Source organism: Tinamus guttatus, unplaced genomic scaffold, assembly GCF_059628265.1.
Source record: "Tinamus guttatus ecotype Peru unplaced genomic scaffold, ASM5962826v1 Tinamus_guttatus_pri_ptg000213l, whole genome shotgun sequence".
Classification (NCBI taxonomy): Eukaryota; Metazoa; Chordata; class Aves; order Tinamiformes; family Tinamidae; genus Tinamus; species Tinamus guttatus.
Window position 1 is genome coordinate 9,538,102 of NW_028288747.1, and position 19,312 is coordinate 9,557,413.

The window sequence follows — 19,312 nt, forward strand, 5'->3', positions numbered from 1 at the left end:
ACTGAGAAGTTAAATCACCTAAATATGACTATATTACCTGTCTATGCATAAAATATTCATGCCCATCTCCTCTCCCACCACTCCCCCCTGCCTTCCACACAGCCGTCTCTCCAGTCTCTCATACACAGGTGCAGTCATATCCGGAGCAACAGTTAAGACCCTTTTAGAGAAAAAAAAAAAAAGCTATTTCCTTATAATATTTATATCATCATGGACTCTGTTAAAGTATCAATACTTTTAAATTTATGAAAAGACACTAACCTTTAACTCAGTTTTTAAGCAACTTACAGGTGTCTTTACATAGCTGCACGTTCAGATTAATAACATAGTCCCTCAAAGTAAAATCAAGGACAGTAACAGTTCAGGACAGCAAAGCTTATATTTGAAACACTGGAATGCTTCAGAAACTTTAACACCTATTTGAGGCAATACAGTATAAAACAGCAGCACGAGCCTAACTGCTGCAATCTTCACACCTCATGTGATGCAAAGAAAGCAACAGTGCAAAGATACAGAGCCAACACACACCCACACTGGCAGCAACCGCCTCTTCTCCAAAGGAAGATGCGCAGAAAGTCCTTGTGCATGCACTGAGCAGCACAGCCATGGGGAGGGTGGGTTGGTGAACTTAACATAAAAGCAAAAGCCAAACAAAAGCTTTCCTGAACCAATCACAAAAAGCAAGTTGCTTCTGAAATTTATCAAATTCCTTCCCGAATCAACAACAGTGCAATCTATGAGACTGGTGAAATCTAATTGCTCTGAAGTCAATGACGATCCCACCTGAACTCAGCTATGCCTGGGTACTGTCACCCTGCATAATCTCACAATTTGAACATGCTGCATAAATCAGGTAGATACCATGTGGATGAACAACAATGTCAAAATTGCCTAAAACTGCAAAACAAAGGCCAATTCATAAATATTTCTATCCAAAAAAGAAATGCTTCATCCCCAAAAGAAATTTAGATACCTTTTTCAAAGCTCACATACGAAGCTGAGGCAAGTTAGTATTTGAAAAAAAGGTTAGCATTACATTCATGAACTCAAGATATCACTTTTGATAGACGTATGGGAGAAGCTGCAGGACAACTTTCACTGTAGACTAGGAGCAAAGGGAAAAAATAATCATGCCATATAAATCTGCAAACCAGCCCTTTACCTAGCTCATGCTAATGCAGCTATAAACACTTCTAATGGCAAAATCAGAATATCCTCTTATATTCCCAAAATGTCTGCAAATGCAAAGTTTTATTGTACTTATGAGCTTCAAAGTTAAGAAATTCCATATTACATTTCTAATAAATCTTTGAAAAATATAATTTCCATTTTATCTAGATGGATGATGCTCCACAAATCCTACAAGAGACAAGACTTGCACGTGTATTTAAAGAGCACACATTTTACATTAGAAATAGCCTATAAGAGGCACAACAATTCATGATCCATTAGGATTTTGAAATGGCATGATGGGAATGTTAAAATTGTCTTCCTACTTGAAATCCCTTTCTCCTTTAGCAAACACAGATAAAACATGTTTGTTGCTGTTGTATTAAACTTCCAATAAGGCCTCAGAAAATACTTCCACTTTTTTTTTTTTCCCCTGAGGAGATGGGGGGGAAACAGTTGGAAGGCAGGAAAGTGGCAAAGAAAAGTTTGAGATTTCACAAGTTAACGGCTTTTAGCTTAAGATGGTGGCAATTTGTTTCCAAGTATTCCTATAAACCTCTCTGCTTTACACTCCTTTAAATTGCTTCTTCAAAATCTGAAATTTATACATTTTTAATTCCTAATGGAAAAGAGATAAAACTGTCTCCTCATCATCATAATAGGCTAGAAAGATTTTGAATTAAGCTGGAACTTACATTTTCTGGCTCAACTCCAATATCTTCACAAAATTTCTCCATACCTTCTGGCCCTACAATGTCATCAGTGCCTGCAAAGAAAATAATTTGAACAGATGGTCTTATTCTCTTACCTTTTGCCTATTACAGCACAAAAGAACTGCAATCACACAGTAAAAACTAAATTTCCATACAATTTACCTTCTTTTGTTTTGACATGTGATAACTACCTCCCTTCTTATTATCAGGCTTTGATACGTTCCCAAAACACCCTTTATCATTACCTCATTTATAAACTATCTTTACAAAATATCACTTACAAGAAAAAGACTAAAATGAAAGTGTTCTTTATTTTGGCAGGCGAAGGGGGAAGGAAGATATGAATTATACATAGTTTTTTTTTGTTTGTTTACTTAGAAGAAAGAAAAGTTTCAAAAGCTAAAACAGCTACTATTAAAATCAAGATATTAATAACTTATGCAATACTAAAAATATATAGATATCATTAAGACAGTATATTGCACAAGATAACCTTTTTGAAGTATAACTATTTAGGCTATTTTGTTCAATGTATTTTATGCACATTAAGAAGCGCTCATTTTGGGAAAAGCAGCACAGAAGACTGAAATACCTGCTTTCAACTGACATAAGGATCAAATGTGGAAGAAAAAGAGGTTTTATGAGAGGAAAAACAATCTATGTTTTATTATTAGGTGGCCTACAATTCTAGATATAACGAGGTTTAATTATATCTTTTCCCCATCCTCACATCACTTCCTCCCACCAACACTTCTCTGAATATACACAACAGCCTTTAGAAAGACTTACTCTGTAATACAAAGACCCAGGGGAAAGAAACAAATGCAGCACCAACCGTCTGCATAAATACAAGAGAAGACTTAAGAAGCAAGCACATATAAAAATTATCCTTCGAAAATCCATTTTTTAGAATATTATTCGCTACCGTGAACAAAATCATACTCTCCATTTTCCTCTGGCTTATCTAGGCATATGTAGCCAATGGAAACCCCAAAGTTCTCTCTCATATTGCCCTCCTTTTATCCTTTCTTTCCACTGAACTCTTGTCAGGAATGAGTTATCCCTGATGCTACAGTAAAAAGAAAAGGAGGGAAAAAAAATCAAACTGGTCCACAGAATCCAAAAGGTTAGACTTGTCTCATCTGACTGAATAGACCACCACAGACAAGAGAACTCAGTATGGTTTGATTTATGTAATGCTATTAGAGGAAAATTTTATAATAACAAATTAAGTCACTCTTCATTACATGTAGAAAGTAGACTAAAGGGAATGAACGAAGAGAAATGTTATGCAAGATAGTATGAGAAAACTGCTAGATGACCTTATTTCCTTCATTAACTATATATTTAATTTTAATCTTATTTAGAGTCATAAGAAGATTTTTTTTCCCCTATTTCAAATTCTTCCCTTCAGAAAAGCATGTGTAAAATCATGAAAAGAAACCACAACCACTGACTTCAGTATTCAATGATCATCTGTTGTGACTCCATTTCATAAAGGGTAATTTTAGAACTAAGGCCTGAAGAAAATTTTCATGTATAAGAAAGGGAATAAAGAACTCAGTATACCTTTCCTATATTGCAAGATGGAAAACTATTAAAAGATGACACTATTCTGGCATACATGAATTGATTCACTGTTGTGCTTGAAATTAGAACCAACAGGAACAAATCACACTACCCTTTGCTTAAAAGGAATCATCTCTGACAGTGTAAGTTTGTGCTGCTCAGTGTTAACAAAGCAGGTGAAAAGGCCTCTGAGCAAAAGAGAGAATATTTTGGACACAAATAGAGACTTAACTATAGATCTGAGTAAAGTATACACCTTTTAAAATATTTTAAAATACAGACCTTATCCTTTTTATTTAACAAGACAAACTATACCTTGAAATATTCAACTTCAGGCTACAAAGACCAAAAGAAAAGTTTCCTCTTTAAACCTGTTTTGCCAAAATGCCTCTATAATCAGTCTCGACAAGCTCAGTTAATGCAATTTTTACTTTCAGTGTAGATTAAGCTGTTGTCAGAAGGAAAATTTTATGTCACCCTTACCTGCATATTCATAGAACCATTCTAAGCATCTCTTACTTGAAAAGACTTCTTCCTCTGCTTTTATTCTAGTCGAATCGTATTTTCTATACATACTTAAAAGAGAGAGAGAGAGAAATAATTCATTCGTCAAAATTTTAAAACAATCTTTTAGTCAATACCCATTTTCAACAGCTACACATTTTCTTTCATTAACCAGCTTACTCAACATCTTGTCCTCATACCCAGTTGTTTGCGAAACTGCTTAGCCCATCACTGAATCTAAATACATTTTCTCAACAGGCCATCAAGCTCTAACCGATTCCTAATTGTTCACATACATGAGCTCCCTGGATAATAAACACAGAATAGAACTATTCAGTTCAGCCTCAGAATGCTTTGCACTGGTGGAAGGTAAGATTTTCACACATAGACACCTAGTTACCACAATCAGTTGCATGGGCTGCACCCTGGCCATGGGTTTAAACACACAATAATTCTGTGTCATAGTGAACATGGCTTCTACCCGCAGGTGCACACATGCTTCACGCACTGTGGATTACTTATTAGCTGAAGACAGCTGCACATAATCCTTTTGCCTCCTTGAAGGCCTATAAAAGACACAAAGGCCAAAACAGCCATGCCCCACAACTACATTCTTTTTATTCCAGTAAGTTAGAAACTCAAAAACAAACAGAAAACCCAAACAAACCATACCATAGAGAACAAGTTACAGCGCTCAACTGACAGTAACTCAAACCCCATTCGACATGGGGTAAAGAGTTATTTGAAAGGCTAGATCAGTAGTGACCCCGCTATCACCAGAACATGACTGGCAGAGTAATGATCTTTTTGTACAAGCAGCTTCAGGATTTTCAGCTGCATTCAGGCAATGACACTCGTCCTCTGAATTCAACATCTGAAACATGGAAGGTACAGCAGGAGTTGCTCCGTGCTGTTAGGCTTTTCTGGAACAGAGATGATACCACTTGTGGCAGCTTGTTGGAGGAGAGAGACCCCCGCCGCGAGCGGTTGCTCCCCGTTGCGCACACACGCGCCAACCTGGGTCCACACGCGCTGCCATCGCTCAGACTCCTGCGGCTGAGAAGAGCCGAGTAACAAACAGCTCAACCCAGGGGAGGCCGCCAAGAACGGCTCTGGGAACGTTCCAGTCCCTCCTCTTACGGGGTCAAATCCTGCCGTGAGAGGCCAAAGAAGTGACTAATTGGTTGAAGGAGAAATCTGAAATGCGTTGATGAAATTAATTTGGGCTTGATTTCATCACCACTTTGTCCTTCTAGAAAGACATATGCAAGAAGCTTATTCAAAAGAGCTCGGAGTGCATGGATCTCTCTTCTTCCACCTAGCTCACTTATGAGCCATGAGGAGCCCATATTGGGACATCAGTGGCACATGGATCATGGATACTAACCCTAAAAATCTTTTCATTCTGAAGACTTATTTTTCCATCTCTCTGATAACTTTAATTAATCCTTACACTTGCAGAAGCAACTATGATTAGGAGAAACCTAAACAACATGGCTTTAAATATTCTGAATTCAGAAGAACAAAAAAGTTTCTGTCTGCCAAAGGTAGGAGGCATACCAATTATGTTACAACTTTGGCAAAAAATAATTATTCTGTATCGCCATTTTATAGCAAACAAACATGACAAAACATCAACTGGAATACGTAGTAAAAAAACTGGTTGTAGCTGGAACTATTGAACACTTTTGGTCCAAGTCTACAAGAGCACTCCTGGGACCTGGGACATGCCGAGGAAGTGTTTCCCAAGGATGGAGATTCAGCCCAAGACAATGTTGTTTCTTCTGAAGAGAAGACAACCATGCTCCCCTGTCACTCATATAACTCAACAGCACATTAACTGTCAGGGATTTAAGAAACTCTTAATAAACAGAACCAGTGGCAGAGCTGTAAGCTATCCAGTTATTTCAAGAAAAGCATTCCTGCATCTACAAATGCTAGAGCTCACACTGCAGCCTCAACAGAGGCAACAGCAATAGCAGTCAGTGTAAGTGGAAGGAAAATGAGAATAAAAATAAGGCATCCCTTTTGTATACCCACTGCATCTAAGAAAGTGAGTTTTCACACAGTTCACATAGGCCTGCAACTCTGCTGTGCTTAGTCTGAAGGCAGTGTTTAAGAACTGTAGGTAACAATAACATTCACAAACGATATCAAGGAGGCCCACATACGGCCTTATTTTGAGCAAAACGCTCTGGCCTCGAACTTATTGTTCAAAAAGTTCTGACCACTGGAGCTTGATTTCTGAGAAACTAATGTGATTAAAGACCTTCAGCCGATGATGGTAAGATTACTTCCCAAACGCAGAAAATAAAATTGGGAAGTATATAGTCTCAGACTGCCCTGGTATCTGCTGCAAGCTGATTAACCGGACACCAATGAAAAAAAGCAAGTGACATCATATCAGACAAGATAAATACACAGGGTCAGAAGCATAAAATCATGCAACAATAATGGCTGGGTGAATCTCAAACTCTACTCTTTTCAGCCTCCAGGAGCCAATATGAGACCACCTACTCTACAAAATAAAAATCATTTAAGAAGGAACATGACAGAGGCAAGTAACACCAATACAATCCCCATTTTGTAGGCTCTCATGGATAGAGAAGCTTGTTCTCCTGTTTAATCCAAATACCAAGTTGTCCCTCCAGCAACCTAATCTAACTAGTAGCCGGTTCTACTGGCGAGAGACTTCTAATCCCTGAAGCACTTTTGAGGCAAGATGAGCAGGGAGCTGCAAGGAATTCAATAAATACCTGAGATAACAACTCACTGCAATCCCATCCAGTACCACAAGAAGACCAACCCAGCAGTGCAGGGTAGAGGGAACTCCAAAGACCGTGTTCTCTGAAATATCAGAGATTCAGATTTAACTGATTTAACTCTCCCAAAAAGTGTTACATGCAGAGGGGAGAGCACAAACGGCCAGAAGAGTCATCAGGCACCAGCCTTGCATCTTAGTACCTTGTATCCTTTGTGCACACTGCTAATGGTGCCCTGCCTTTGTGTTGAGGGCACTGGCTCTTGCAACGCAGGTAGATGCAAAACTGCTAAAACTTGCTTTGATGGTCCATGACAGAAACCTGCAAAGTTTCAATCACATGCCCCAAATGAAAGACTCTATTGCTCAGAGTCTGAAAAGTAACTTTCCATAAAGAAAGGGCCACTGAGTACATCTGGTACTTCTGGTACCACAGTCTGAGCTGCTTCAGAGGATACTGAAGGTTGAACAGGAATGCTAGGGTTTGCTTTCTCCACCCTCAGAGATAAAAGGATACATGTAGAACTTTATCCTCAGAGGTAAAAAGGATGCAGGTAGAATATTTTCCTGGAGCATATGCTGTGCATATGTCTGCTGGACAACAGCAAACAGAGTGTCTGCCTCTGCACTTAGAATTACCCTATCCATTCCTCAACCCTGGCATGCTGCTCATCAGGTACAATGAAACAGCAAGAAAACAAACTGCCTAGGCAGAAAGTATGTATTTCTCTCTTACATGAGGCACACACACAGTTAGTGATTCGGAATAACTTGCACTTAAAAAATATTCACCTTTACTAGTTTGACACTGACAGTCAAGTTGTCAGTGTCAGAACAGTGACAGCTGACTTCACTAAATGTTTCCCTATATTAAAACTAACATTCCCTTGAGGAGCTTCTGTTTTTTTCTTTTTTTGTTATGGCCATTTCACTAACTAGAGGGAGGAAAGAATCTGGAGCAAGGCTGGGAAAAAGCAACCTAGCTAAAATAAGACCAAGAAATCACTAAAGCTGCTGAAAATCTGCAAGATTATTACAGTCATATTCTACTTGCCAGTATTAATAATTTGTGTTTACTGTTTTCAAAATGTGCATTTTTCTTGCAGAGCACAGGGCCCAATAAAGTTGATCTGTTTTTTTCATATAAATAAGCTCTGATGTGTTCTTTACACACATCCAAGGGTCTAGAGGTCTAGAGTTAGACCTCTAGATCTAATTTCTTGAAATCAAAGGTTTTGGGGAAGCATTCACTCTTCATCATTGTAAGGTCCAAATACCCATTCCTATAAGACTTCTCTGCTCAGCACAATTCTGGGATGAAGAGTGTTTTTTTTTTTTTAAATGGAACTATCTGGGAGGAATTAAAAAAAAAGAGAGAGAGAGAAAGAAAGATGTTACACAGCTCATTCTTCCTTCAGTAAAAATTCTGCAGAATCCTGTATTTGGATAGAAATTGCATAACTAATGCACAGAATTAGATAACTACACAGTACATAGTTATACTCTTATCCTGCCACTACCTTTATATGAAATTTGCTTTATCTTCCCTTTGTTTCCTTGTACTTCTACCTGTCACAGAAGAGCAATATACAGAAGGCGACTTTTTCACTTAACAACACAGGATCCACACAGGCTAATGTGCCTTGAAGATCTATCACAATTTTACAGCATGCAGCTTCCAGGAAGTCTATCTCTAAAATATCAGCAGTGGTAAAAAATGGGAGCACAGGCCCCTTCTCCCATATGCTGGCACACCCCACAGTGTTTCTATCATTCTCTGTCCATAACATAAAAAGAAAATGCCATCAGAAATAATTCCACTAGTGCACACTGCTCTAGCCGTTTATGTAATCACGTTCATTTTTGCCTGGCCTTCCCAAACCAAACACAATAGGCTTGAGCTCTGTCCAGGAGACGAGCATGAAGTAGGAGAGGTCTTGCCCTTTGCCCAGCTTGCTCACAGAACGTTACAGAGGCGTAACCAGATTAAGAAATCCTTCCTGGAAGGAAAACACAGCTCTAAAACTGAGCTGAAAGTTCAGCAAATTAATTTCTATTGCTAGTCATGCTGAAACAAGAATTGACCCAAACTGTCTTGGAAGTTAAGATGACTGACTGACAAAAACTGGAAGCACATCACAGAGAAGGATGGTTTTACCAGAGAAGGTCTGGTTTTGCCTCTGCTTCTAAAAGCGGGCCAAGGGGTCTCTTAAGGGAGCCTTAGGCAGTCCCTAACAGCAGAATTAGGATCTATTAGCTGAAATACAGATATAATAAAAGTCCTTTAAATTATGCTTTCAAAAAGTTGAAAATATATGTAGGTACTTATGACACTGCTTAGAGTAAAAAAAAAAAAATAGCTTATCATTTATTTAATACCTGGATTAAATAAATCTGTATTTCTTGCTCACAAATAGCCTTACACTCTCATCTTGTTTACTCTGTTCTACTGACAGCATTTCAGCAAAAGGAGAGTTAAACTATGCTAACATCTCTACTTCAGTGATGTAAACATTTTTTCCTGGTTTCACTTCCACAACTGTATATCTATCTTGAATAAGATGTAGTGAATAAGCTATCAACTTGTTAGCTCTAACATTTTAGTACTTCTGAAAAGCAGCAAAGTATTAAGATGTACTGCTTTTTTTTGATCTTGCTAACACTGCTTATGCAAAGCAATGAAAGGGAGAGTTGAAATCTTTCTTCTTCTGCATCAACAGATCCTTTAATAAATTCCACTGCAGCTACAGTTGTGCAACCCTATTTAAAACAATGGAGTTACAGAGGCATAGCCAGAGGCTTAATTTGGTTACCAGCATTTTTCTCACTCATGCTGGTGAATTAGAAACAGAATTACCCAGCCTAAGTCTGATATTACAATCATTTTTCAGGCTGATCATTGGGGGCGGGGGGGTGTGCGTGTGGCATCTTTATGCCTTTTTAGAAGATCATGGGATAAGGGGTTTTCTAAGCTACCTGCATTACATGAATGCAAGAGAGCTCAAATTCTACCAGGTGATACAGTGGCAGAAAAGCTTTCTTGCTGTATATGTCACTGCCTTTCAATGAAAAGGTATTATCATACTTTAGCCCTTCTACTAACATGTGATAGCACCTACCATGTAGGAGTACCATCCTGTTCCTCCCAAGAACTCTGAATTTAGTGCCTAAGTCCTGCATACAAGGAGTATTCTGAAAAACTGAGGCTAACCAAGCATACAGGGAGACTCCAACATTTCCCGAAGCGTCAGCTGTGCAACAAACTACTCCAAAAGGATACGCTGCTCATACACACGGTTACGGAGCACTTGCATTTGTGCTGGCCAGAGGAAAGAGGGAAGGGAGGAATGCCACCTCAGCCACCATTCCATCAGTGGCTATCACCTTCCCTAAACAATCCTCATCCATCATTACACAATCCATATAAAACCACAACAAGATAAGGAGAGATTATGACTTAAGGTAAGGCAGCGGTTCAGAGGGAGCTATAAATCAAAATGTCCGTTTCTAACAGGCTGTAAATTGAATATGCCAAGTCTAGACTTGGTATATTCTAGTCTATATTATGTATATATATACACACACATACACTATCATCCTATATACACACACAGGTATAAGAAGATAACAGTCTTACTAACTGAAAGCTCATTTTGAACATGTCTATTTTTACAGTCGTCAACCCAAAGCAAAGCCAAGTTCCCTACAAGATTTTTGCACAACTAGGAAAAGATAAAACAGGAATTAAACCTAGATGTGCTTATTCAAATCCAGCAGTTCAATCACAGGCCACGGTTCCACACTGAGAATCCAATCAAATCTGAATATCATTTCCAGTAGTAATTAAACATACAATCATATCAGCTAAGCATCTTTAGATATTCCATCAATCTTAGCTCATGGTAAGATGACATACCCATCATGTCTACTTTTCTTAGCAGATAAATCATCTCCTGCTGCAGGTCTCCTCTTTTTCCTTGGAGGCATCACTTTACTAAAGCAGTCTGATGAACTGCAAGACCGAAGACTTCCTACAGAGGGAATTAAAAACACCAGTACAAGCAATGAAACTGTTGCAGATCAGTTGAACTGTGGCCACTAGTAGGCATATTACAAACGGGAGGGGAGGAAGGAAGTTAATGGATTTAAAAATTACAGAAATGGTCTCCTGTCAAGAGAAAAAACTATCTTACTTCTATATGGTTTTCTATCATCGGATTTAAGGTAAAGGCAAAAGCACTAGAAATTATACCAAAATATACAGCAATGCTAGTGCTACTTTAGCCTAGTATGAATAAGAAGTACGAAAACACCAAAGAAGTACTTGAAGCCTGCATGAGGCATCCTAATTTCCAGTCATTTATTCAAATCAGAAGTTATAAGATTGTTCATTACTTTCTGAAATATGGATCTGCCCCCCAAACTAGAGCATCACACCTCCTGAAAACAAAACTTTTTTATGTTTAAGCTCAAAGCTTTTTTGCAGTATAGAAAGCAAGATGCAGGGAGAGTTTTGATTGTATGGTTTGGGGTGGTGAGGAGGAAGGAAGAGGGGCAGGAAACACTCAGCAACCACTTTTTTTTTTTAAAAAAAAAAAAGGCAGCTGCATTCATTTGGATTTAGAGAGGTGAAGTTCTTTAAAGGTGTAGTTCCACAAGCAGGAAAAAGCAAATTTAAGACACCGATGCAACCAAATGGCAGCCTTTCCCTCCCCTTCCCCCAGCTGCTGCATGCTCCTGCTTCCTCCCTGCCAGTTCTGGTCACTGAATGATCCTGCTCTGCTCCCTGGGCTGATCCTGCTCAAACCTGTTAATTAACAGAGGCAAAAAATAGCAACTTTCTGTGTATTAGCACAAGAAAGAGCACAGGACCAGCCCTTTTGATCACAGCAAGTTGTTAAATGGGCTTTGCTGTCTCATAAAAGCAATAGGCTGACACGCAAGGCAGTTTTGTCCTATTTCTGTACCACATGGACACTTGAATAAGGTGCAAGAGAAGAGCTATCAAACCAAAGCTCTACGTGTTTTGAAGAGAATTTAAAGAGGAAAGGAAGAAAAAGGTGAGGTATAAAATCCAGACACAAAGTGATGGCAAAGAAACTTGCAAGAGGATATGAAAAACTCCAGCATGCCTACTCTACCTTCTCTTAGCTTCAATAGCATTGACACCCACAAAATCTTTTTTGCTTTCTTTTAAATCACATCAAGAGAGGCAAATGATAAAACTCCATCCACTTTTGCTAGCACGATCGAAATTAGAAGACCAATTCCCAACAAAAACTAATGGCTTACCTAAAAACTGATATGCTTACCTATTCTTCGTATCTTTGAAAGTCTCTCTCCTGTTATAGGAGAAACAGATGTAAGGAACCTTACAGCCTCACAGGCTTTGCTACATGTAATTTTTTTAAAAAAAAACATGCACTGAAGCTATTATGCATACACAGAGTATGCATATGAAAATAAGTATTTTCCAATATTAGACAAATTCAAATTATTTTTCAAATTAAAATGAACTAATTTGGTTTCAGCTAATGAAGCTATCCCACTTAACATGCTTTCTTTGGTCTTACCTGTATCTTTTATTAAGAATAAATCTCTGTAGTTCAAGAAATAGTCCAATTCAAAACTTCTTCCTACATACTTATTTTTTTTTCCTCCCTCCTCAACAACTCCTCCTCTCCCCCCACATCCTCCCAGAGAAGCATGGCCACATCCACACTAACACTATCTTTTGGAAGGAAAGCTTTAGGCATACTGTACAGTCATTTACATATAATTGAGCTGGTGAGCAAGAAATCTCCAAGCATTATATCCCATAAGCTAAGGTCCTATCGCAGAGTGATGCAAAACATGAACACATCATAATCACCATTTCAGAAGAATGCACTTCCAGAATCACATATTACAAATATATGAAATTAACAGTAATGGGATTCATCATTTCAGCAATATCAGATATAGTTGAAACAAGCAAATCAAACACTGTCAAAAGCAAAACAACAACAACAAAAATCTTACTAGCCCAGACTAAAGAAACTAAGAGAACGTAACCTGCTGAATGTCATTTGTTCCATCTTGTCATCCCTGGGAATTAATACTGCAAAACTGTATTCCTGCAAGTTACTGAAAGTGATCCTTTATTTTTCTTTACATAAAATTTCTAAAGACTCTGACAGTAAGCATTTATTTAAGAACCTACACAAACTAGAAACACTTAAGGCGACAGTGAAACTTAACGGATGGTCAGAGACTACCATGAATTGAAGATTCATGCTAACGAACACCTAGTTGGAAAATGTATGAGTCCAAGTACTTGAATACAACCTACAGCTATCTCCTTTCCTTTGAGAGAAATTTGGTTCAACTGTTCGTAATACTTAAATACTGTTTTATTCTTATTTTTTCAAAAGCATGTAGCCATAACATTGGAATCTGGTATAATATAACAACAAGAACAGTTTGTCTAGTGCAGTCCTCCTAGTAATTTGATTTTTTCTTTTTTTTTTTTTTTGGGGGGGGGAGGGGTGGGTAAAGAAGTATGCAAGGTGTCGGTAAGTAGAAAAGCAAAAGATGGTTAAAAAGAGTTCTAGAATGGAAGAACAGTTCTGTTAAATCTACAGCCCCGGACACTTAAGAATTCCCACATTAAATCCTTTTCTCATTAAGGGCTAGGGCATTTTTAAGAAGATCTCCAATTCTTCTGTAAAGGCTTACAACTAGTAGTAGAATTCATCATACCCCAATTATTCCAATGACTCATGAAAACTCTGTGTCTTTTCTTGGTTTGAATGTACCTAGTTGCAGCTCTCAAACTTAACAGGAAAGGGAAGAAAAGAGATAGCCCAGAAATGTAAGTGGCTGTTTAATGCACATGCACTCACACACACACAAAAACACACCAGATAAACAAAAATATTGCATATGCTCTTAGGGATTTAAGATTTAGTAACTGAGTTTTAGAACAAGTCTTCACTAACTTAATTGTTGAATGATCAACATACTACTAAAAAATCACCGTGTAAGGACTTAAGAAATATTTACTTTTGTTATTTGGATCAGTAATTGCTCTTTTAAACTAATATACTACTTCCTTGTAAGAAATTCTGAGTGTTAAGCAGGCAGGATATTTCTGCCTTTTACTTCTATCTGAAGTCTAAAGATTAAAAACTACAACAACTTTTGTTGTTATTCATGCAAGTTCTTACTCAAAAGATTAATTTTTATTTTATTTTTACACATTTCTTACAGTCTGAAATGTAATTTCTCGGTCCAGCTTATAACTAACGTCTCTTGCCAATGCTTTATCACCTGTAAAAAAAACTCCCTCTGACTTCATATGAAGTTTGACAGCAACTTTACTTACCAAGAGTGACTTCTCTGATAAAATTTTCTTCGAAGTTTCTTACTCCTGGGTCTCAACTCAAGAATGGCAGTACCCTCCCAGTTCTCACCGTTTTTTTGACACTTGAAGTGAGCATTTGCAAGGTAGTCTCCAAATGGCTGCTGAATAGGCCAGCATCAACTGAAAATCTGCTGAGTACAAATGCTGTATGCCAAATATCCTATTCAATACTTCCAAGTTTGCAGAAGACAATGTCACCAAAGAGAAATACAAACTCAAGAGCTAAAATCCACCCAAGATATTTAAACTGACATGCAAGAGGTGCACTACAAGGGAAGGACACTCCTAAACAACAACAAAGCCAGACCAAAAAAAAGAAGTTGCCAGTAAGCACCCTACAGTGTCCCTAGAGAAGTGATCTACACGCACATAATTTTAACCTTCTCTCAAGATAATGCCTGTAAATAATCCTGCTCTTCTCATGCTTTGGTAGCTTGAGGGATATTTCAAAAGAAAACTAATTAGAAACTGTGAATGCTGAAGCAACTGGAAAGGCATAGTTGCTCACTTAATGATGTAACAAGACCACCACAAACAGCATTAATCATGATTTTTCAGAAACAAGATGAGAAAACTAAGATACTCATCCAAACACGATTTGCAATCTTGTAAAAGCCTGTATACAAAGCAAAAAAATGTTATCTCCTTTATCTTGAATGACACCACTGAATTGTTTCAGACTCAAGTGTTTTCCTCTCTAAAAGGATAAGTAAAGGCAAAAGTTTCCACAAGCTCTACTCCATGGAGAGCAGTGAAGCCTTGTTTTGTTGGAGACACTCTCTCTTTCTTTTAAAGCAGTCAGCTGACAACAGGAATTTTTTACTTTAAAAGACACCTTAGTAAGGATAGGAGAACAAGTCACAACTTAGTAATCAAATAGCCCTAACTATTAACAAATTGTCAGCTCTGCAGTCCTAACAGAAAAACAACTATTTCAAATGCTGTTGAGAAATAATCTTCAAAATTAATGCATATAGATGTTTGAAGAAAAAAAATAAGAAAAAAAAGAGTCACAACACAACTGTGACTCTTTCCATGAATTCTTTCCATGGCTACCTATTTTTTCAAGTATATACATACTGAATGCCAGAATTTTATGAGACTTTAGTCATAACTGTGTCTGATATTTTGAAGTGACGACTGTGCTTGTTTGCAAATCACTGAAGTTTTTTTTTTAAAAAACACTGTCTTGGGCTCTGAGAGATTTTTGTTCTGGAAAAAAGGTTAATAAAACTTACAAAGGATATAATTTGTTTAAAGTAAGTTAGATATACAGTGTATTTATTGCTAGTTCTGAAACAACTGTTTTGAAATAAATACATGATGGCATTAAAAGCTCATTATAAACTCTGACCTAAAGCTGAAATATTCCATTTTTCTAAACAGCTTCTAGAGGTCTCAACCAGATTTAAACATACATATTTTTGCGCCAAAACAGGACTCCTGTACAAATATTAAGAAGGATGCGTACATCAGGGAAAAACAAAACAAATCAAAAACAAAGCAAAGCAAAAAACACCCATACTTTTCAAGATCAGATTTGCTCCAAAAGTTTGCCAGATGACAAAAAGTCATCTTTAAGTGATCTTAGCAAAATGGAGGAATACAATGTTACAGAATATTCTGTAACAGATGATTACTATGACTCTCAAATGCATTGTCAGCACAGAACCTCAAATAAACCTAGAGCACCTATGCAGCTCTATGAATTATATAACAAAATTAAGAGGATCTGACACTTCTCATCATGATTTATAACCATAACATAGAAAATGAAAAATAGAAATTATAAACTTTAAGCATGTAGAGATTAAGCACTCTGCAAAAGTAGTTTTCTTTAGATTCCATCAAGATGTTCTAGAAGTGCCAAGCATCATCTGAACTGGACACTCTGGACTACAAATGAAGTGATTATTCAGAGCTATACACACAGGAAGCCAGAATAGCATCTTGCAGGAATATTTTTCTTCATCTAAGGAAAACCAGCACACATTGACTGAGTCCAAGACTTGAAGTTATGCAAACAGTGTGGCTTCACCTTTTCTTTCCTACAACTAAATATAACACAGGGCAAAAGTACAGCAAACACTGAAATTAAATCAGAACATGAGAAGCCAAGTCAGTAGCGACCCATAGTTTCAATTATCACTTCAAACTTGTTCCTTGTTTGAATGATTATAATCTTCTACAGCTACTACAAAAATAAACACTCTTTACCAGAATTTTATGCTCAAGCTCATTCAATGGACTGTTAGGCTGTGAAACAGCTTAACTGAAACAATTCAGGTAGGCAATAGGATTGCCTGAATTTGGACCTGCAGGTCCAAATACCTGAAGCTTTTTTACTTTTTTCTGATCAGTGGCTGAACATTAAAATTAAAATTTTGTGCTTCGGAACTGTAATTTTTGTTTACTTTTGATTACAAAAATGTAAACATCTGCACAGAACATATTTGCATACATTAAATCATTACGTATCCGGCTTTGCATTGAGCATTTAGACCACTAAAGAGACAATTCTGAGATCTCCATCAAGAGATGCAAGAGGACATGAGTTTTAACATATGGACAATAAAAGCTCCAAGTGTTTGAAACTACATGCTTCAACCCTCCTGTGCAGGGGTTTTTCATTTACAAATCAGTAAGCACAACAATGGAAAACATTTGATAAAACCCTTTCACAACAGGGCAAGCTGGTTCAACTATCACTCAAAATCACCTCTCAGCATAGGGAGGATGGCATACAAGTCTGAAGTGAGCCCCGACAGATCCCAAACAACACAGCCCTGTGCATCTCTTCTCATTGCCCTAGGCCAAGAGTGTGCTAGATTTACAAACACGTCCCAGCAGTCCACAGGAGGAGCTGGCATCACTCTACACTCTTCTTTAGCACTCAGGATAACATCCACAAACACAGCTAGCATATCAGGATAGGGAAAAGTGAGACAGATGATACAACAGATACGTTCAGCTTTAAAGAACTGTTGTGCTAAATGACCAGGGCGTGTAGCCAGTAAGTTATGTTTCTTTCCCCATAGGTAACATGCCTGAAAAAGATAAAAGAACTCAAAGAATATCAGATCACAAGTAACAAGCACAAAGGAAGTAACAAACATTGCAAGGCATAAGTCACAAAGCTCAAATGCTGGTGAATTAAAAATAGCAGCAAGCTATTACCAAGCTCCTGGGATAAAGGCCTCAAAAAACTAAAACATTTAACTAGAAAACAGACCTGGAATCAAGAAATAACCCTCAGGCATTTCATAAAAATCTGCACAAGAAACAGGAATAAGTTTCAAAACTACTCAAGGAAGTATTTGGATTGTTTGGAGCACAGCATTTAAACCTGGTCACAGGTAGCACAATAATGAATAAAGGTCCAGCATCTGCTCTAATGCTCTTTCAAGAGTCAAAACACTGTAAGAACATGGGTAGCATCCTGCTAGTGCAACGAGTTGAGTCCAAGGAGTGAGAGACAATATCCATAAGGTGTTGTAGAGAATTTATACCATGAAACAGCAAAACGACAGATATCACTGAAACCTACGGGAGCTCTTCACAGATGGAGAAATTGCAAGGATGAAAATTCATTTTGAAAACATAACTTAAAAAAAAAAAAACAGTCAGCTGTTTTCTAAAATTCCTTTAACTTTGTAAAATATCCCTTTCAATAACTTTAGTGAGACTTCCTATGTCCCTATTAAATACCTGTCTGGTGATCGTCTTGACCAACGTCCTCTGTTAGATTCTGCAAGAGAAAAGGAATGATACAGTTAAACAGCATAGTAATCTTTGCTTCTTAGTAACGTTTTTAATCTTTAATTGACATATTAATGAATTCACCTACATTACATGAAAAGCATCTAGGTAGGACTGCAGAGCATTTTGTGTTCATCTACAAAGTTAACCTTGCAGTTTAAAAAAGTTCAAGGAGAAACTCTTGAGTAATTTTTAAAAAGATTTTTGAACATGTTTGATCAAAAATATAATCAAACTAGGTTTGAAGAGAGAAAATAATTGCTCCCTGGACAAATAATTTTACCATGCTGCTTTAAACAATTCAGCATTAGAAAGTTTAAACAGAATAGCTTTTATAGTAAAGTTAAAAATGAGCACAAAATGTTCTGAAGAAAACTCGCTGACTACTGACTAAAATATCAGAAGCCAGTTACACTAGTCCCTCAACCCCCCTTTTGGGGGCACAGTTTTACCCACTAAATTTGCAGGGTACAGCCAGAACCTCTATATGTGTTTACAGCTAAAGCTGCAATAAAAAGAAATGTAAATACGCAGCAAACAAGCATGGGCAGTTTTCCAAAAATTCTTGCTTCGCTCTGCATAACAGGACAGTTCATTCATCCAGTATGTTTTCCATAGGAATTGTAAGAAATTGGATAGTAACGATTACAATCATCGCCTGATATATCTGGGAAACCTTACACAGAAACGACATCTATTAAATCCAGTATTGACCCTCACACTATAATTGTTCAGTTTTCATTACTGCTACTTATCTTTTAATTCACTAGTTTCAAAACCCGCAGCCATTCCTCTGCTCATTCTCCTCCCAAACAAAAAGACAGTAACGGTGTTTAAAATGCCATCGCTTAATGATTTCAACCACAAACACATTCTGGACTAAAGCCCCAGCTACTCTGTGGAAAGAAAGCAGCAAGTCCTCACCAGCTTATTGAGGGTGTGGTAAATCTTATGAATATTTGCCAGTGTTGACAGGTGAGAGTTCAGTTGAAAATCTAGAAGTGGGAAAAAAAACAATGTTAATTACTCTGATTTCTGGCTCCACCAACTCCAATAAGTAAATGAAGTCCGCAAAAAAAAAGTCTATATATGCTTTCTCTGTTAAGGTATGGATCATCCCCATTGAAATAGAATTAAAATTAATGAAATGTTAAAAATAAAAAAGTATGTACATTTTTATATTCTATTAAAATGAGAATCATTATTGCATATCTTTCGTACTACTCAGTCCTTCTCTTCCATCTATACCAAAAACAGTTGACTTACCCTTCACTTTTAAAATCATTCCTAAGACACTATTTTAAGATAATTTGTTAATATATATGCACCTGTGTTTATACTAATTTTCCTGCAAAATTAAATTACTGGAAAACTTTTACAAGACTAAAATGTGACTTTTGTACAATGAGCCAGTACAGCAACTGCTAAAAT

At 37.3% G+C, this 19,312-nt stretch overlaps 1 protein-coding gene across 3 annotated transcripts in view; it reads right to left on the bottom strand.

Annotated features, from left to right (window-relative positions):
• DCUN1D4 (defective in cullin neddylation 1 domain containing 4) overlaps nucleotides 1-19,312 on the bottom strand; it is a 31,242-nt gene that overhangs the window by 4,955 nt on the left and 6,975 nt on the right. Inside the window, exons 2-7 of one of the 3 annotated variants that reach the window (XM_088524738.1) lie at nucleotides 18,806-18,876; nucleotides 17,831-17,870; nucleotides 12,030-12,059; nucleotides 10,634-10,748; nucleotides 3,936-4,027; nucleotides 1,866-1,936 (exon numbers count right to left, since the gene is read on the bottom strand). In XM_088524738.1, the coding sequence (XP_088380864.1) occupies nucleotides 1,866-1,936; nucleotides 3,936-4,027; nucleotides 10,634-10,748; nucleotides 12,030-12,059; nucleotides 17,831-17,870; nucleotides 18,806-18,876 (419 nt within the window). Of the gene's footprint in view, nucleotides 1-1,865; nucleotides 1,937-3,935; nucleotides 4,028-10,633; nucleotides 10,749-12,029; nucleotides 12,060-17,830; nucleotides 17,871-18,805; nucleotides 18,877-19,312 lie in introns of those variants that run through there. The other 2 variants (XM_088524739.1, XM_088524740.1) reach the window with 2 other exon arrangements.